Source organism: Dermacentor variabilis, chromosome 11 (genome assembly GCF_050947875.1).
Source record: "Dermacentor variabilis isolate Ectoservices chromosome 11, ASM5094787v1, whole genome shotgun sequence".
In the NCBI taxonomy this organism is placed as follows: domain Eukaryota; kingdom Metazoa; phylum Arthropoda; class Arachnida; order Ixodida; family Ixodidae; genus Dermacentor; species Dermacentor variabilis.
This window is the reverse complement of record NC_134578.1, coordinates 94,243,844-94,260,172: the sequence shown is the minus strand read 5'-3', so window position 1 is coordinate 94,260,172 and position 16,329 is coordinate 94,243,844. Positions and strand designations below refer to the sequence as shown.

Genomic DNA, 16,329 nt, shown 5'->3' with positions numbered 1-16,329 from the left:
GGGTGACCGTTCGAAGCTTGCGTCGGTGGTTACGCAAATTTCACGTCAGGAGATTGGAATAAAGACATTTTGGAAGAGTTTAACGTTATATGGCCCTATGTCATTATCTACCGTGTTCCAGCGCGCGATCATTCTCTCTGATCCGCTTGTGGCTGCCTCAGTGTTCGTGTAGCACTCATACCTCTAGTCAGATATAAGACAAACGAGACAAACGAGACAAACGCAACAGCTGGCGCGCGAAACCGTCAGTGGAAGTGAGCCGCATAGCAAAAAAGGGAGGAACAAAAAACAAGGCGGGGCCCGTGACGTAGGCGCCACGTGATTCTCGAGCTACGGTACGGGAGAACACAGAGAAGGAATTGCGCTTGCGGAGACTAGACGTGGATGGTGGGGAGAGTGGTATGGTTGGCGGTGATGCTCGTTTTGTTGAAATCATAGGTTCGCACCGTTGAAATATTTCTAGCTCGGTTATTATTAAACCAATTTGAAAAATTATTGCGGCAGAACGCTCGCTAGAGGGCACGTAACGACTTCCAGTGTATAACCGGAATCTTTTCTGTGGCCTGGTGGGGGACCCTTTAAGGACTTCGTACGAGCACGTGTAAGGCGAAGCTGATGAGAATAAGCGAAGGTCACAGCGGAAGATATTAGTGACCTGTTAGAGCGTTGTTACAAACTTCGCTTGTTATTTCCGCCAAAATGAAAAAGAAAGCAACACATAATATTGTCGCAAGATAATCCAAAAATTTGTGAGGCGCTTCGCTCATTTAGTCATGTCATTTCTATACATTCATTAGGCTATGATATGTTCTGATAAATATGGTGCCTAAAGTTGCCAGCGTTTTCTATGTCATCAAGAAAGTGAAATTAATTGAGTAATTAATTAAATATGCGGAACTTCAAAAAAGAAATTTAAAGAGAAAGGATTGCCTGTTTTTTGTTTTTTGTTTGACAACTTCAAAGAAAATCGCAGGGGCGCGGGGGCGTAAGAAACGAGTAGACGAGACTTAGTGAAGCAAAATCTCCGCATGGCACCATGCTCAAGGGCGCGTACACCTTTATGGAATAAGCGGGAGTTACTCTAAGATAAAAGTCTGTGTTGGATTGCAAACACTTTTATTGTATCGTTTCGGGAGCTTTCATCCGTGTACCTAAACAAAGGCACCAGCGACGCTTCCGAAAAGAAAAAAAAAGAAAGAGAAAGGAGCCCTAAATGGTGACAAAGGAAGTCGACGACAGAAGAACAATGGCGGGACCTCGCAGAAGGACTCTCTGAGCGAGGATGTACGGCGTGTATACTGCCTTCTCGGAAACTCGAAGCAACCTTCCGAACTTCTACGTTTTCCCTGCAGCTGCAGGGATAAAGCGGCAAGCTACATCGGAGTGCTGCGAATGAAGTCCGGAGAACAAAGCGTGACCGTACAGAAAAGGGGCTCAGGTCCCGCTGCAGGAGCGCCGACCGGAAAAGGCTTAAAGCACACTTAGCCCTGACTTCCGCCCCAGGAGACCCGGATATACGACGGCAAAGGGGGTGGGGAGGAAGAAGACAACGAAAATAGAGAGCCGCTGTCGCCACCAGAGGACAATGGAACGCGCCGGTATGCGCCGCACCGAGGGAAGCGAAACCATAGAAGATGGCATGTAAATCAACACGAAAGGAAAAACAAAAATCAATCCGTGATAGTGCACAGACATAGCAGGAGTGGAGTTTCCCCGGCGTGAAAGCGGATACAATGGCCGCTGTCAGCTATCTTGTCATCCCGTTGCGGCCTTGGCACGCGTCGCGTCCATGCGGGTTCGTCCCTTCTAGCCTCCCTAGTTCACCAACCTTCTAGGTCCTTTATCTCCCTACCCCACCGGCGGGAAACGGGAGATGGACTAAGTGGCGGTTTGTCAGTCTATACGCTCCCGAGGAGAGTTGACGTGCGCAATGAACAATCTGATAAAGTGCGCCGTTTTATCTTGTTCTATGTTGTTCGTGGCCGGCATCGTGTAGTGCCACCGTATATGATTACCAGGTTTCGCTTTCGAGAGAAACTTGACTCCCGCTCCTAACCATGCAATGACACCTGATTATTCAAAAACGCTGCTCTGAAATTTAACCTGGCAGACAAAGAATGCATCATGACGGGCACATATTTTTCTACGTGTTCGTGCTAGCAAAAAGACAGTGTAAAAAGAAACGAAACATGACGAGCGGATGTGTTTTCAGTGTATTCAGAGATTGTGATAACGAGGAGGAACGTTGTACTGCGTGCTAACAAACCGCTGAGAACGCGAACGCAAGGCGTTTCAGACATTTTAAAGCCAGCCTTTAAGCTGTGCGCCAACACAGATTAGCAGCGTTTTTATACGTTCGTAATTGGGAAGTGTCGTGCTGTAAGTGATAGCATTTACAATGGCCTACGTTTTAGTTAGCGGGATTACTTAAGAGTCTTTCAACTGGTAACTCGTTTTTTGGAGCAACAAAGCCATATTTAAGACCCATGCCCAAAATATTGCATTCGTGTGCGCTTTAAGGACATGTGCAGTATAAGAAAACGTGATTTTATTATCCAATGGGCGCCTCAAGTGTGCAGAAACCTTATTCTGGATGTTCACGGCATAGAGTTTCCTACAAGAATTACTAGAGGGAACTCTGGCGCTAGTGTCTACGGGAGCTGCAATGGAAGCGGTTGTCCCAGCATGGGAATTATGGGAAGTACATGGATTTGCCTAAACTTCGTCCTTTTGGCTTAAAACGCGGCTTTGTGACTTCGTAAAGACGTCATTTTCAACAGTGTATTGCGTAATAAATAATTAAATAAACATCATTAAAATTGCCCGACGGCAGGATTGGAACATAGGGACTATAGCACAGAAGACTGACATTGAAACGATTAAGCCACGGACGCATGTATCAACAAGCGAACGAAACGCCCTTATGAATTTATCGCAGGCATGCCAGTGCCTTGTGACGCTTGGCGCGTTTCGATTTGGCCACCTGGACAAGCTCAATCGTTGCAATTAATAGCAATTGTACGCGTTCCCGGCGTCTTCTGCACTTCGAAGAATATAGATTGCGCTGAAATATACGACAATAAGATTTATACAGCGTAATATACAAAGCCACAAGAACGTCAGAATCCACAAGCACGAAGATCAGACAAATCCATGTACTTCCCATCATTCCCACGGTAGGATAACGACTGCAGCGCCAGAGTTCCCTCTAGTAATTTTTGTAGGAAACTCTATGGTTCACGGTGCTCAGAACAAAAGAAAAAAAAATCCAAGGACACTTAAGCACTTACTATGAGCTGTGAATGCGAAAACATTAATGTCCAAGTGAACGCCGCTTAACCGTCCTTCGAGTTATGAACTTCTGGCGAGCAATCAAGCGCGTTGAGACTCTCAGCGTCTCTTGATTTTGATAGTGATAGTGATATAAAGAAGGGAAGGGCGCTTAGATCACTATCACAATCACAATCAAATTTGTCTCACCGAGGCGCAGTTAGAACGCAGGTTGCGCGCACAAAGAATACGCGGTTAACACACGCTTCCGAGAGCGAGGCTGACGCGGCGTCGCAGCAATGCACTCCCGCCTCACCAACAACGCGGCAGCAGGTGTACGCTTTCTCCCTCTCTACTCCGTCAAGGCCCAAGCCAACAAGCGCGAGCCACCGTCACGAGCGCACGCTCATCACGTGGCGCAGCAGCCAATGGGTACGCTAGCTGCTACAGACGCCGCCGGCATTTTCGCCCAGTCAGCCATTCGACACTTCCGCATCAGTAGGAATAGATATGCCGTTGGCCTGCTCTGCGAAAGCGGCACGAAGGATCGACACCATCTCAAGAAACAGAAGGCGCGACAGATAGCAAAATGGCGCGGATGGCAGACAATAAGACAATATCGCGGCTGTAATACAAAGGGCACGTGTCAGCCTGGCTCCTTGCGTGTATCAGACAATAGGTAGGCGCTTCTAAGCCGCAGTGCATCGTGCTGCAGAAAATGTTTTGCTACTGAATCCTTTTGCTTGTGCAACGACAGGCGTTACTTTTACATTCGTGCAATCCCGAGTTGCGGCATTGCGTCAGAGCTGCGAGAGTGTAGACTCTCTCGTGTCCGAGAGGATTTCTATCAAAACAGGATTTTACGAATGCGGTTATGCTTGCCTCACACTTCATTGTTTCAGCATGGTAGACATGGCCGATTGAGAAGCCGTCGCAGTCAGTCTGCTAATTAACTAATACTGGCAAATAACTCTCTAACGTTATTGCGATAGCAATTATATGCAAACTCCAGACGCATTTCTGCCGTCATTGTCCATGTCGCTGTAATGCTTCGTATAAAGTTCAAAAGCGATAGCGTCATCACCGCCCGCTGTATGCGCGAACGCAAGAATGCGAGGGTGAGTCGACGATGGTGGCTTAATCTTGCGCGCGAAGGTGAAGAAAGCGGGGAGGAAGCGCGCCACTTGCCGTCGCGCGCAAGGCACCGGGGTCAAGGAAATAATAATATTTGGGGTTTTACGTGCCAAAACCACTTTCTGATTATGAGGCACGCCGTAGTGGGGGACTCCGGAAATTTTGACCACCTGGGGTTCTTTAACGTGCACCTAAATCTAAGCACACGGAGGTTTTCGCATTTCGCCCCCATCGAAATGCGGCCGCCGTGGCCGGGATTCGATCCCGCGACCTCGTGCTCAGCAGCCCAACACCATAGCCACTGAGCAACCACGGCGGGTGGGGTCAAGGAAAGGAGCGGGAGGTGTTCTGCTGCGGCGGCGGCTGCGTATGGCACGGCCACCCCGATTTCCTCTTGAAAGCGATCCGCGATGGGGATAGAGTGCACCGTGTGCTGATAGCTTCGTGTGCGCTGTGTTCTCGCCTGTTGGTTCGCGTTGAAGGGAGAGTTAGCGCGAAGGTGAGTTCGTGCGGTGCTGGTGCCGCGCTTTCTTCCTCCAGAATTTTGACAGCGGGTGTGGTCGATTATCGAGTGAGATGTGTCCATGTTTGCTCGTACGCGTCACGCCGTTCTTGTTAATTTATTTAGTAGACCAATTTTTTACAAGTTTATCCCGACGATAAAACCACTATCCTTCGTATAGCTGTCTACTAATTTCGTCTATAGGTGTCTACTAAATCGATGCTTCGCATATCGGTCGACACTGCAACATTCTTTGTTTTGAGGCAACAGTCTAAATGCTGGTATAGAGGTGGAGGCCGCATGAAGTAGGAACGATTTGCGGGAACTTCGAAACGCCTTCTGTTTTTAGGAAATTCATAGACGAATTCGGAACGAGGACGTACACGCAGCAGGTGCTCAAAGGTCCCGTCACGCCAGCACGAGTCGGTATACGGTAAGCGCACCTTTTTGATACAGGAGCCAATGACTAAATCGCCCCAACCAATTCGTAGGTTTTCTTGCAGCTCACGCGATAGCTAGGAATAGGCAGCAGAGTGTGCGGTACTCACCTTCGGAAGATGCGCTTCCCCTCGTCATTGGTCTTGTCCAATATGCGCTCGACGATGAGCTGGCCGAGTATAGAGGCCGTGAGTCCAGGCTCCAAATAGAGCACGCAGTGAGCCACGTGGAAGTTGAACTCGGTGTCGTGCAGCCAGTAGGTGTCCATGGGCGACACGAACCGCTTGTCGTCCTCACACAGCACTCCCTCCCTGGCCGAAGCGCACGAGGTGCCAGCGTGGCGCAGTACCACGGCCACTGGGAGCAGCGACAGCAGCAGCAGCACCAGTGGAAGGCCTGCGCCACATTGAAGAGGTGCTTGACATTCGTTTCGGGCCAGAAGAGTGAAGAGACAAAAAGCGGCGACGAGAAAACCGGAAATGCTAACTACGAAAGTAATTAAAAATAAATCCCACTTTTGCTTTATTCTAACTTTTATGCAGATATTGTCGTCGCGATGTTAGTGAGTGACAACGACAAGTGTGTATAAACTCCGAAACGTTTGGCAAAATGCAGTGAGTAGCTATAATTATCCTTTCTCCAGCAGGTGTTCCCAGGAAGATTAGAACTGATTAATGGTTGCCAAATCGGCGATGTCACTGAAGCCAACGTTTCTACTAGAGGACTTGGCTTCCTCTGGACTTGAACTGTTTTCTTTGGTACCCGTTTTTTTCCCACCCTCATTGGTGAAACGATAATAAGTGGATGCGCAGATTTTACGCTAGCGAATGTAGAAGTGTAAACAAAAAAATAACTATCCGTTCCCCTACCGGGAAATGGGGGTAAGCAAAGCTTGTCCTTTGTGCACCTGACCTTCGTAAAGGTTACGTAATCCCCAGGTAACGGTGCCGGGTTGCTTCGGCCTCCAGCTCCCTGTGCTACGGGTCTTGTTTACGTTGCTGTTGAATTGCCTTGGCTCGGGTGGCTCTAACGACTGGATCGGCGCGCCGACGGTGAGGCCTTTCACGGGCAACTTCCCGCCACCGCTCGCCGAAGGCTGCCTTTTCCTCGGGGAATGCACAACGCATGGCCGCCCCATCCGTTTTCTGAGACTTAACTGAACGGAAACGAACCCGTTGCTGCCTTTTCCCACCCCGGCGGAAGCGAAACGGCTCTGACTGGTCGCGCGCGTGGTGTGAGCGCGCGCCTATGCAGCTAGAATCCTTGCTAATTACACTCTCCGGCGCCAGAATAGCTGTCAACTCATCAAACCGTCCTTTCCCACAGCTGCTCTGCTCAGGGAGAAACTGGGTTTTCTTGCGTGACCACGACAACGCCACCGAAACTTGTGAGCGAATAGAAGCTTAGCTTGGAAAGAGAAAAAAAGAACTGCAAATAAGAAAACTAAATTGTGTAGTCGAGCAGAACTTGTTGCTCGGCGAGTTGGTTGGGATCTAAAGAATACATTGTTGCGCCAAAAAAGGAAGCGCTCAATCTGTCTTTACGTACTCTTCCTTCCCAAGTCTTTATTTTTTCCTTTTTTTGGCGCAACAATGTATTCTTTAAATAGTGTAGATCCCACGCACTGTGGCAATGCATTTTGGCACTGCGAGGCATTTTGCAAGTAGCCGGCTATGCAGCATCACTTCGTGTTCTTAAAGGAGGCAGTTGTTGCGTCACCGTGTATGCGTAAAGCAAGCAGTTGCGCGTGCGATGTGAGCGTGTTTGTGACGACAGAAGCAAGACGACGACGACGACGGCAGAACGAGAGTTAGGTTTGAAGCATAAAAGGATTTTAGCTCGTGGTGTCGGCAGCCTTCAAGCGACTTTGAGGCAAAAGCCAGGGCCGTTATTCAGGCACTCTAACGAAGACATTCGGGCAAGTTGACAAGGAAATTTATTCACCCGTAGGCACGCTTACAACTGCGGTATGAACGTAAAGTACACTATGAGGTATAGCACATGTAATACATCATACTTGATGTAAACAAAACAGATTGGCAAATGAAATAATAAATGGTGTCTGTTTAACACTGGCTTTGCCGCACACAACAACAACAACAACATAACATCATTACAGCTTCCACGCAACAGCATTATTGTCGGCCTCCAAATTACGGAAGACCCCAGGGGCACATACAAATACAAAGATTCAGCTCAGGCAAACAAAATTGAGCATTATTCTGGCTATAGAATGACTTTGCCTCGGGAGACGGTTCTGTACCGCGCAGGCCAGCGGCGAAGAAACCCATCAAGTTGCGAGAACAAAACGAGATCATCCGGGCAACCAATCAAAACTTAAGCAAACCTTTCTTTATTAAAGTGAAAAAGAGCAGTGTCTGGCCCCCAACCCTTTGTACAGGACCACATTACATAGGCTGATTACTGCCCAAATAGGTTACAAGAAGTATCGCTTTTGAGCTCTTCCCAATGTATGTTTACAATATCACTGAAGCTGAAACTTCTACTACGCTGAAGTCATATCTGTCATTTCCAATAGCGACGTTCCAAAGGCCGATGCAGGGCATGGCCAGGATATGGATACAGTGGCCGGGATATGGTCCTAGTACTCGCTACGCCAAGCGCGTTAATCAGGAGGAAAGCGCGCTGGCGAATGGTCAACTGCCAGATGCTGGCGGTGTCATTTCGCAGGCCGGCTGCCGCCATAAATTCGAAGCTCATTATCATTTCTGCGTGCTTTATTGTTGCAGTAGGAAATATTTTTCAGTTAAGATTGTTTCCCGGAAAACCGTACTGTACTTATTTTTTCTAAGCGCTAAAGGCGGGTGGAGGCTACATTCTATTTTATCAGTGCGCACGTCGACTAAATTATTTGCGCAGCCCTCCTTCAATGCTTCTACAATTTTGCGGGCATCTATTACGCGCGAGAATAAGGTATACGCCGACGAAGCTCCGGTCTCATTCATCGAATGCCCGTGGTCCCGCCGCGGAACGCCTCCGCGCACTTTCCTTTTTAATGAGACGTGAGCGTCCATATTTCTTTCGCGCTGTCCTCCCCTCCCCCCCTCCTCCCTACGTCTGTTCGCCCTCGCTCAAAGCATTAACAACGCGACGCTGCCATAATGTCTGGCGTCACAGGCAGTGGCTTCACGCTTACAGCTTTCTTTCTCCCAGTATACGTCCTTCATTTTTTTTTTCTTGATTCCTAGCTATTCAACGTTAAAAACAAAGCAACAGCGGGTTCCAGAAGCTGCCGGAACCGTAAATCCCTCTTTAATGAGAAGGAATGACACATCCACTTCGACTCCCTAATGGAAAAGTTAAGGAAGCCCTCGAACGACCCTGCTTGTACCGTAAGAATAAGCGCGCTCTCGCCTAAGCTATAGGTCTTGTTGCTACTTTTCCCTCTCGAGTTTTAGGGATTCGCACTCGTTATCATTTATTTTAGTATCTCTTTTCACAAGCCTTGCGAAAGTTTCTTGGACGGATGTGCAAGAGGAACTAGGATGAGAAACGCATTTCCTTTGAGCACTGATAAGGAATTGCCGTCGGATAAGACCTTAAACGGCTCTTGATTTGGAAGGAAGGCAGAATTCGGCAAAGCTGGGTGAGAAAGTTATACCGCGCTATTTGCTGCGTCTGCTAAGCCCCCTTTCTATTTTTACAGGCCCTTGTCCTGATTTTATATTAACACTCAAGTTATTTTACGGTAAATGTTATAGCTATAGCCTTAACAGCACACCGTGTGGTACACATAGCAACTTTTACTTTTCATTTCACGGAATTTCAGAAGTAATTTCGAACTGATTGACTACAATCGTTCTGCATTTTTCGCATAGCACGCCCACGTTTGCGATGCACAAACCCGCAACGGTCCCTTAACCGAGCCCACAATGCATTTGAACGACATAGATTTGTAACCACATGCATTTGTACCCGCATCGTTCGGACCATGTGATGCTTGAGCGCGTTGAACTGAAAGCTGGGCGAGTTCATACATATTCATAGTGATACTTGGGTTCAGGTAGCGGCCTGGCCAGCAGACCGTTTCAGATCGTGTTCCTCGTCTTGCAGATCGTAGCATACTCCGGCAACCACTCTTACTAGAAATCAGCTCGATTTGTGTGCGAACAGCGCATCGCATTGTCGACATCTTGTATTGTATCTTCGTCAATGCTGCGACTGTGCAGTCATCGTGGTTTGTAAATTCGATCGCACATAGCAACTGTTTATCATCTCCCAGAATTCCTATCAGCAATCCGTAATACATGCGTCAGCGATATCAAGGGACGTCTTGTTTCGACAGGGTGATGATAAAAGCCCCAACGAACAGTTTTTACTTCAGTGGGTCTGGTACCAGCAAGAATAGCAGGACGTTTAGGATCGTGTTCGTCGGCTTACAGGTGGGCTATCCACGTAAAGGCATTTGCTACAGAAGTGACTATCGCTTCCTACTGTTGCTGCCGCACCTACGGTGTGTTCTCAATACAGTGCATTTTGCAGCACATTCTTTACGATTTCTAACGAAACTCTCGAGGGATGTAGCAGCGAATCCTGACCGAGTTGAGAATAAACAACAGATGATATTGGAGCTCTTCCAAGGTCAAGAGAGAATGAGTCAAGAATCAAGTAACATTGTTACGAAAGTTAGTCCCATTGAGCGTTTGACGAATTTCCAATCCTTTGTTAACGTATCTGTAGAGGTTTCCAGCTGTGTTCATGAATTGAAAAAGAAAAACAGTCGTTCAGCTTAATAAAGTGGTTAAGACACTCGAACATAAACATGATAACTTTGAAAATGGAACCAGGAAGTAGAACCTAGTTATTCTTCACTTGACAGAAGCACAGACAAGTACATATTCGTCCTGGATATTCTATTAACGAACTTTTAATCAGGCTCACTGACAAGACCAAAGTGGAAATCGATGGGGGCAGACCCACAGGATCTGTTTTATAGCGAGGCTCTGTATGCCTAGGCGAAACACTCGCGGTCCGACCACAGAAACCCTACTGCGAGGGTATAAGCCATTGTTCAGGGGACGTATGAGCCACTGCATTCGTCTTAGGTGACGGACGGGCAAATTTGTGGTTGAATAGGCATATAAATCTAAGTATTATTACAGGGGAGGGAACACAGAGGGGGATGGGGTTAAGACGATATCATGATGACATAATTAAAGAAAAAGTTTTACAGCGAAGCTGTTTATGCCTAGGCGACACGCTCGCGGTCCGACCACTGAAACCCTCCGGCCGAAAGTGCGGCTCGCCATTGGCTACGCCGATACTGACGTCATTTCTCTCTCGCACAGCTGAGCACGCGCGCAGCAGCATGTCTCCGACTTCGCAATAGATTAAAGAATGTGTGCCTGTCTTTAAGTGAAATGTGCGGCCCCGGTGTAACACTTGGTAATTGCAGAGCACAACCGAGTCAGAAACACTATTAATAACGCATTGCGAAACACCAATGCGTAACACAAATCAGAAATACTTTGATGAACCCGCTGGATGAACACAATGAACCGCTCATTGCACCCTTTTATGATGGTGATTATACGAAGCCCAATGTGCGGCATTTCAAATAAGAGAGAGGGGGAGAGAGAGAGAGAGAGAGAGAGAGAGAGAGAGAGAGAGAGAGAGAGAGAGAGAGAGAGAGAGAGAGAGAGAGATTTATTTACAGAAAGGCAGAGAGGTCGGCCTGACCTGAGCTTTAACTTGCTCTGGCCTGCTACTCTACACTGGGGAGAAGGGACGGGGAGGGAAAGGGCTGATGAATGATGTTGGTATAAGGAAGAGATGCGTATTTACAAATTCAGAGAGTTTTGGCATCTCTAAAGCCGTGCGTCCAGCCCAGTGGCTTGGAGAAAAGCTAAAGCGGCTCTTGTTACCAGGGCTGCACTGTTTGCATTAGGCCAAGGACCTAAACGAAGCTCGTCTAATGGCTGTCTCCCGTGCATCTTTTCAATCGAAGAGACAAGTTGCTGTCGTTCTTGCGCGTACGCGGGACACACACAGAATATATGTTCAAGTGTTTCTGGCACCTCACAGCATGCACAGTTTGGGCTAATAAACGCTCTGATAAACCCAGGCCAAAGGCTTGCGTAACCTCCTTAAGAAACACAAAGACGTAACAAATAATTGAAAAAAAAAACTTAATAAACCGTCAGAATTAACCCAGTAATAAACATCGGGACCGAGCATTTCATGTTCGCTGGTTTACTATCTGCAAGTGGTGCATGGGAGGTGTTTTTCTTTTTTGTTGATTCCTGAAAAGCATTCGATTCTCTTAATCCCAACGTTCTCTTTACGCTTAACGCTCAACGCTTATGGCATAACAGGTCCATCTTCAGAGCTATTGCGGAGTTACTTACACGACAGACAGCAACAAGTTTGCATTTCAGGACTACTGCCTGGCACAAAAACAATGAACACTGGCGTTCTACAGGGGTCACTATTCGGACCCCTGTTATTTTTTTATATTCAATCATGAATTCCCAAAGTGCCTTACTTCTACACAATGTCTTCTGTGCGCGGACGACAGTACTGTTTCCACTTCCCATAAGGACATGTGTACATTGACTCTGGTCAACGGTTGGTGTAACAGGATTGCTCATTAACCTTCCCAAAACAAAATTTATGGTTTTTTAGTTGACACAATAGACAGAGACCTACCCTTTCACCTGTGTACGTAGCGCCTCACGCAATGTTACCATCTAATGAGTGTTCATTCTTACGCGTTCAATTACACTGCCTTCGAAAACTTAATTTGCATGTCAGCTTAGCAAAAAAGAAAACTACTTGTGGCATTAGGCTGCTTTAAAGGCCAGACACTGGTTTAAAAATCAGACTCTCTAGACATTTTACTATGCCTTTATTTTCGCCATCAAAATTATTGTATAAATTGTTGCAGTCTGACATATCGCTGTCATACAGCTCCATTGCCCCACATCCAAAAATAACGATGTCCGGGTCATCGCATCGGCTCCTTATAACGCTGGTGTTACCGCCATCGTCACCGAGTTAAACCTCCTGACAATAAATAAAATTATCTGTTACAACCACAGCATCGCTATTTACCGCCTACTTAAAAACCGACAAATAAATTTATTAAAGCCAAGCTTTCTTTGCAAGTTCTCCTAGCTTACCGGTGTTAGGATCGGCCTGCAGCTATTTCAGCCCGCTGCACGAGTTCCGATCCAACCGGGACGGTGGCACACTTCAGAGAATTGCGGATAAGCGGCAGCCACGTGGCACGGGGTCAGCTCAGGGGAGTTCTCGAAGGGAGGTAATTGGCGGAACCTCCCCATGAGCTTTTCGAGACAACAGACAATGTGTTACCCAGGCGGCCCACCCGGGACGGCTCCGAGTTCGACGAAGCAGGCTTTGTGCGCAACACGACAACGCCGCCCTGTTTTGCTATGAGTGGTGGAGTTGCCGCGGTAACGCCGACGAGAGCTCCTTCCCACGCACCGACCAAGACGAAAGACAATGTGCTACCCGTGCGCGCTACCCGGGCAGGCTCAGAGTTCTACGAAGCCCCTCTGACGTCGGCTCCGGACCATTTCACCTATGTATGTATGTATGTGTGTGTGTGTGTGTGTGTGTGTGTGTGTGTGAGCCCTCCTCCTCCTCCAAGTCGAGAGCCCACCTTCTCCAAAAGGGCGGGTCATCTACAATGACGTCGAACTATGACGTCGAGCGGAGTGCTTATAAGCAGCGATTGTCGGCTGCTAGAGTGTGCTCGTCGTCGTGCTCTGTGTTCGAAATGTACTCGTGAGCTGTGTGCTGCGTTGCTGTATGCTCGTCTTGCGGGCACCATTTGGGAGTCACGCTAGACTGTCGATGTATTTCATGTTCAACTGTAAATAACATGTAAATAAATCCTGCTCACCTAAGTCCCGACGAAGAGTCAAGCTCGTTCCTACAGCTACGACTGCCAAATCTTACATCTGAATGGCAGCGGTGAGATCGGCCTACAGCTCGTAGATCGTCCGACAACTCTAACAAATGGTGGCAGCGGGGAGATCGTCCGACGAATCTTACACCGGCGGCGGCGGCGGCGGCTGATGTTGCTGCTGCTGCCGCCGCCGCCGCCGCCGCCGCTGCTGCTGCTGCTGCTGTTGTTGTTGTCATCCAGCTCACACGCACCGCTAGGGATACCTTGCAACACCCTCACATGGCGCTCGCTTCCACGCCTCCGCGCATTGACCGCTTTAAGGAAGACTACACTCGCGGACAACTTTCTGTCGCAATGAAGGGAAAGCTACGGGGGCGGAGCTTCTGCGCATGTGTTACTGCGCCAAGTAGTCCGCCAGCGTTTGACACTGTTTTGGTTGCTTGGAACAGATGCTGAATCAACGCAGCTTCCACGTGCGACGGTTTAGCGTTTGCCCAGACGTTGAAGGGAAAAGCCGCAAAATAAGTAAACTTTTGCATTCAGTGGTGTGTTTTATCTTATATTTAACTGTTGCTAATAAGGCGTTTATGTTTTCTCTTCCCCTACTTAAACTAACGTGGAGGAAAACACGGGACTCTATTAGGAAGCGCTCTCACGTGTGCGCGCTTTGCCTCCGTAGCTTTCCCTTCATTGCAACAGAAAGTTGTCCGCGAGTATACAAATGAAGCTGTGCAAGGTGATATGGGCTCGACAAGTTCTTAATTGAGGGAAGCTCACAGTAAAATTGATTATGAAGAACGATAGAGGAATATGGAAGAAAGTAAACAGCCTGGGAGTCTGTTCAGATGTTTATACACGAAAAACACTGATTCCCAGAGCGAAAAGAACTTGGCAGCTTAGCAGCAAGAATGTGACCGGTATGGTGAGCAACATGACAAGAAGTAACGTCAAGCGGAAAGTCATAGAGGCTGAGACCCGGGTGGCGGCAATGGAAAAGAAAACTGCTAGGTGTAACTACTTAAGGGAAAAAAAAACGAAATCAGGAAACAAACAGTTTATGATTACTCAAAGGGAAGTTCGTTATTTTTGAAGGGAGATCAGGATACTTTGGAACACGTACTTATAAAGCAACGTAGAAAAAGGAAGAAGAAGCATGTCCTTGCTGAGGTAAAGCTAACGAAACGATGTAGCACGTTTTATTAGAATGTGAAGATATCTGCCCAGCCGTCGATTTAGACATCTGTGGCCTACTTGAAGCTCTTGGTTTCAGCGAGAGCGGGGGAAAGTAAACATGTCCGCAATAATGGTTAGTAAGAGGCGATTGGAAGATTGGTGGAACAAAAGTAGGGAATCGACAAACAACGGAGGCGTATAAAAACAAGGTTCCCAATAGGAGTCCAGAAAGTTTGGTGATAAACATTCTTCGTGGTCTTTTTCTTTCTTTTTTAATATAGGTAGGGCATTATAGGCAATATAGCAACAAGAGCCTGATAGCGCAACCCACCGCCCCGTTCCAAAGTGGGCGTTCATAGCATCCATTCATCCCGGTAGGGCATCCCACCTCCGCGCATCCCGCTGGGCAAAAAAAAAAAAAAAAGAAGAAGCGGGGAAGAGCGACCGGATCTCTAACAGTCATTGCTAGCGGTACAAGGTAGATTTTGAACAAAAAGAAACTTTAAGAAGATGTATACAAAAATGCTAGCGAAAAAATTATAACCCGTTCCCTATACCGGGCACAGGGGTGCATGCGAAGCTCGAGGTGCGCGGCACTTTGCTGTAACGCCTCAGCTTCGCGCTCCCTCACGGCAAGGTCGGTACGTCGACGACTTTCCCATTCTCGGGCGAGTTCCCGGCGGTGTTCATGAAACGCCGCCTGTTATTCGGCCGAACGCACGAAGCGCGGCCCGCTACCGTTTCTTCAACGCAGCCTGCTCTTCGGCAAGAACGAACCAAACGCTGCCTCCCCATCAGACTGCCGGGCCTGAACTGGCGATGACGATAGTGATGATAGTGATCTAAAGAAAGGAAGGACGCTTGATTCTAGAACTCATGAGGGAGCACGGCGAAGCGTCGTCAGGGGAGAGGGAGTGGGAAGTGAAAGATGATAGAGAAAGAGGGAGGATGTGGCCTAATAGACTCCACTATATGCGCGACAGGTGGCAGTCCTCAGTAAAGTCGCCAGCGTTGTAGCGGGCGCTTATAGGGTGTCTATTCCCGTAAAACTTATAAACACCAGCAGGCTTCGCAGCGCCGGGAGCTGTGGACACACCGGGAACAGCAGGTCAGCCTCTGTGGCCGCTGGAAGGCCGTGGCGTCCGCAGGTGTTGACCACTGTGGAGCGTTCCTGAACTGGCGGGAAACAGCGGGCGCGAGGCGAGCGAAAACGCCATAACACCCTTTCGCTCCTCCGGAGGAAGAGGACGCGTGTGATTGGCTTGCGCCTTCAGCTGCGTCTACTTCTTCGTGCATATAAAACCCCGCGTTAAGGGGCGCCTATCATGAGTCGACAGTGGCTGAATCGGTTAGCGGGGTGGTCTAGCAACCTGACAGGCAATTTTTACTTTCGCGCAGCTTGAGTTTTTCCGTATGGCAACACCGATGCCGAAAAGAGCGAGGCAATACAAGCGTCGTTTGAAAAACATGTCTAGCATGTCACGCCGGCCAGGTGGCCATTTTTCAGCGATCCGCTTCAATGGGATGCCATTAAATCAGCATTCGTTCAATCATCAAATTCGCTCCAAGTGTATCCACTTGGAACGAATTCTGAGGAGTACACCAGCTCGAGTTATTAATTTTAGACGTGCCCAACGAAAGAAATTTCCATTCCTGTTGCTTTAGAGCTTGAATGCATAAAACAGCGTGTTCCTATTAATGTAAATGAAACAACAGTGCCTTTTTTACCGCAAATATTACGGCGCCTATTTGGAAGCTAGTGCGATCCTGAGAATTCCTTTCATGTTGATACGCGTTCAAAACTGACAAGCTACAACGGTATATGCAATGTGTGGTGTAAATAAATTAGTAAAGTGTAATTAGGAAAATACTGTTAGTTAGTCAACTCAGAATTTCATTGCTCGTTCAAGAATACGGC

General features: G+C 48.0%; 1 protein-coding gene across 1 annotated transcript in view; it reads right to left on the bottom strand.

The window, feature by feature from the left end:
- Nucleotides 1–16,329, bottom strand: part of LOC142563876 (putative diacylglycerol O-acyltransferase Mb3761c) — a 546,482-nt gene that overhangs the window by 222,950 nt on the left and 307,203 nt on the right. Inside the window, exon 4 of the mRNA XM_075674553.1 lies at nucleotides 5,455–5,740. Within this exon, the coding sequence (XP_075530668.1) occupies nucleotides 5,455–5,740 (286 nt within the window). The remainder of the gene's footprint in view (nucleotides 1–5,454; nucleotides 5,741–16,329) is intronic.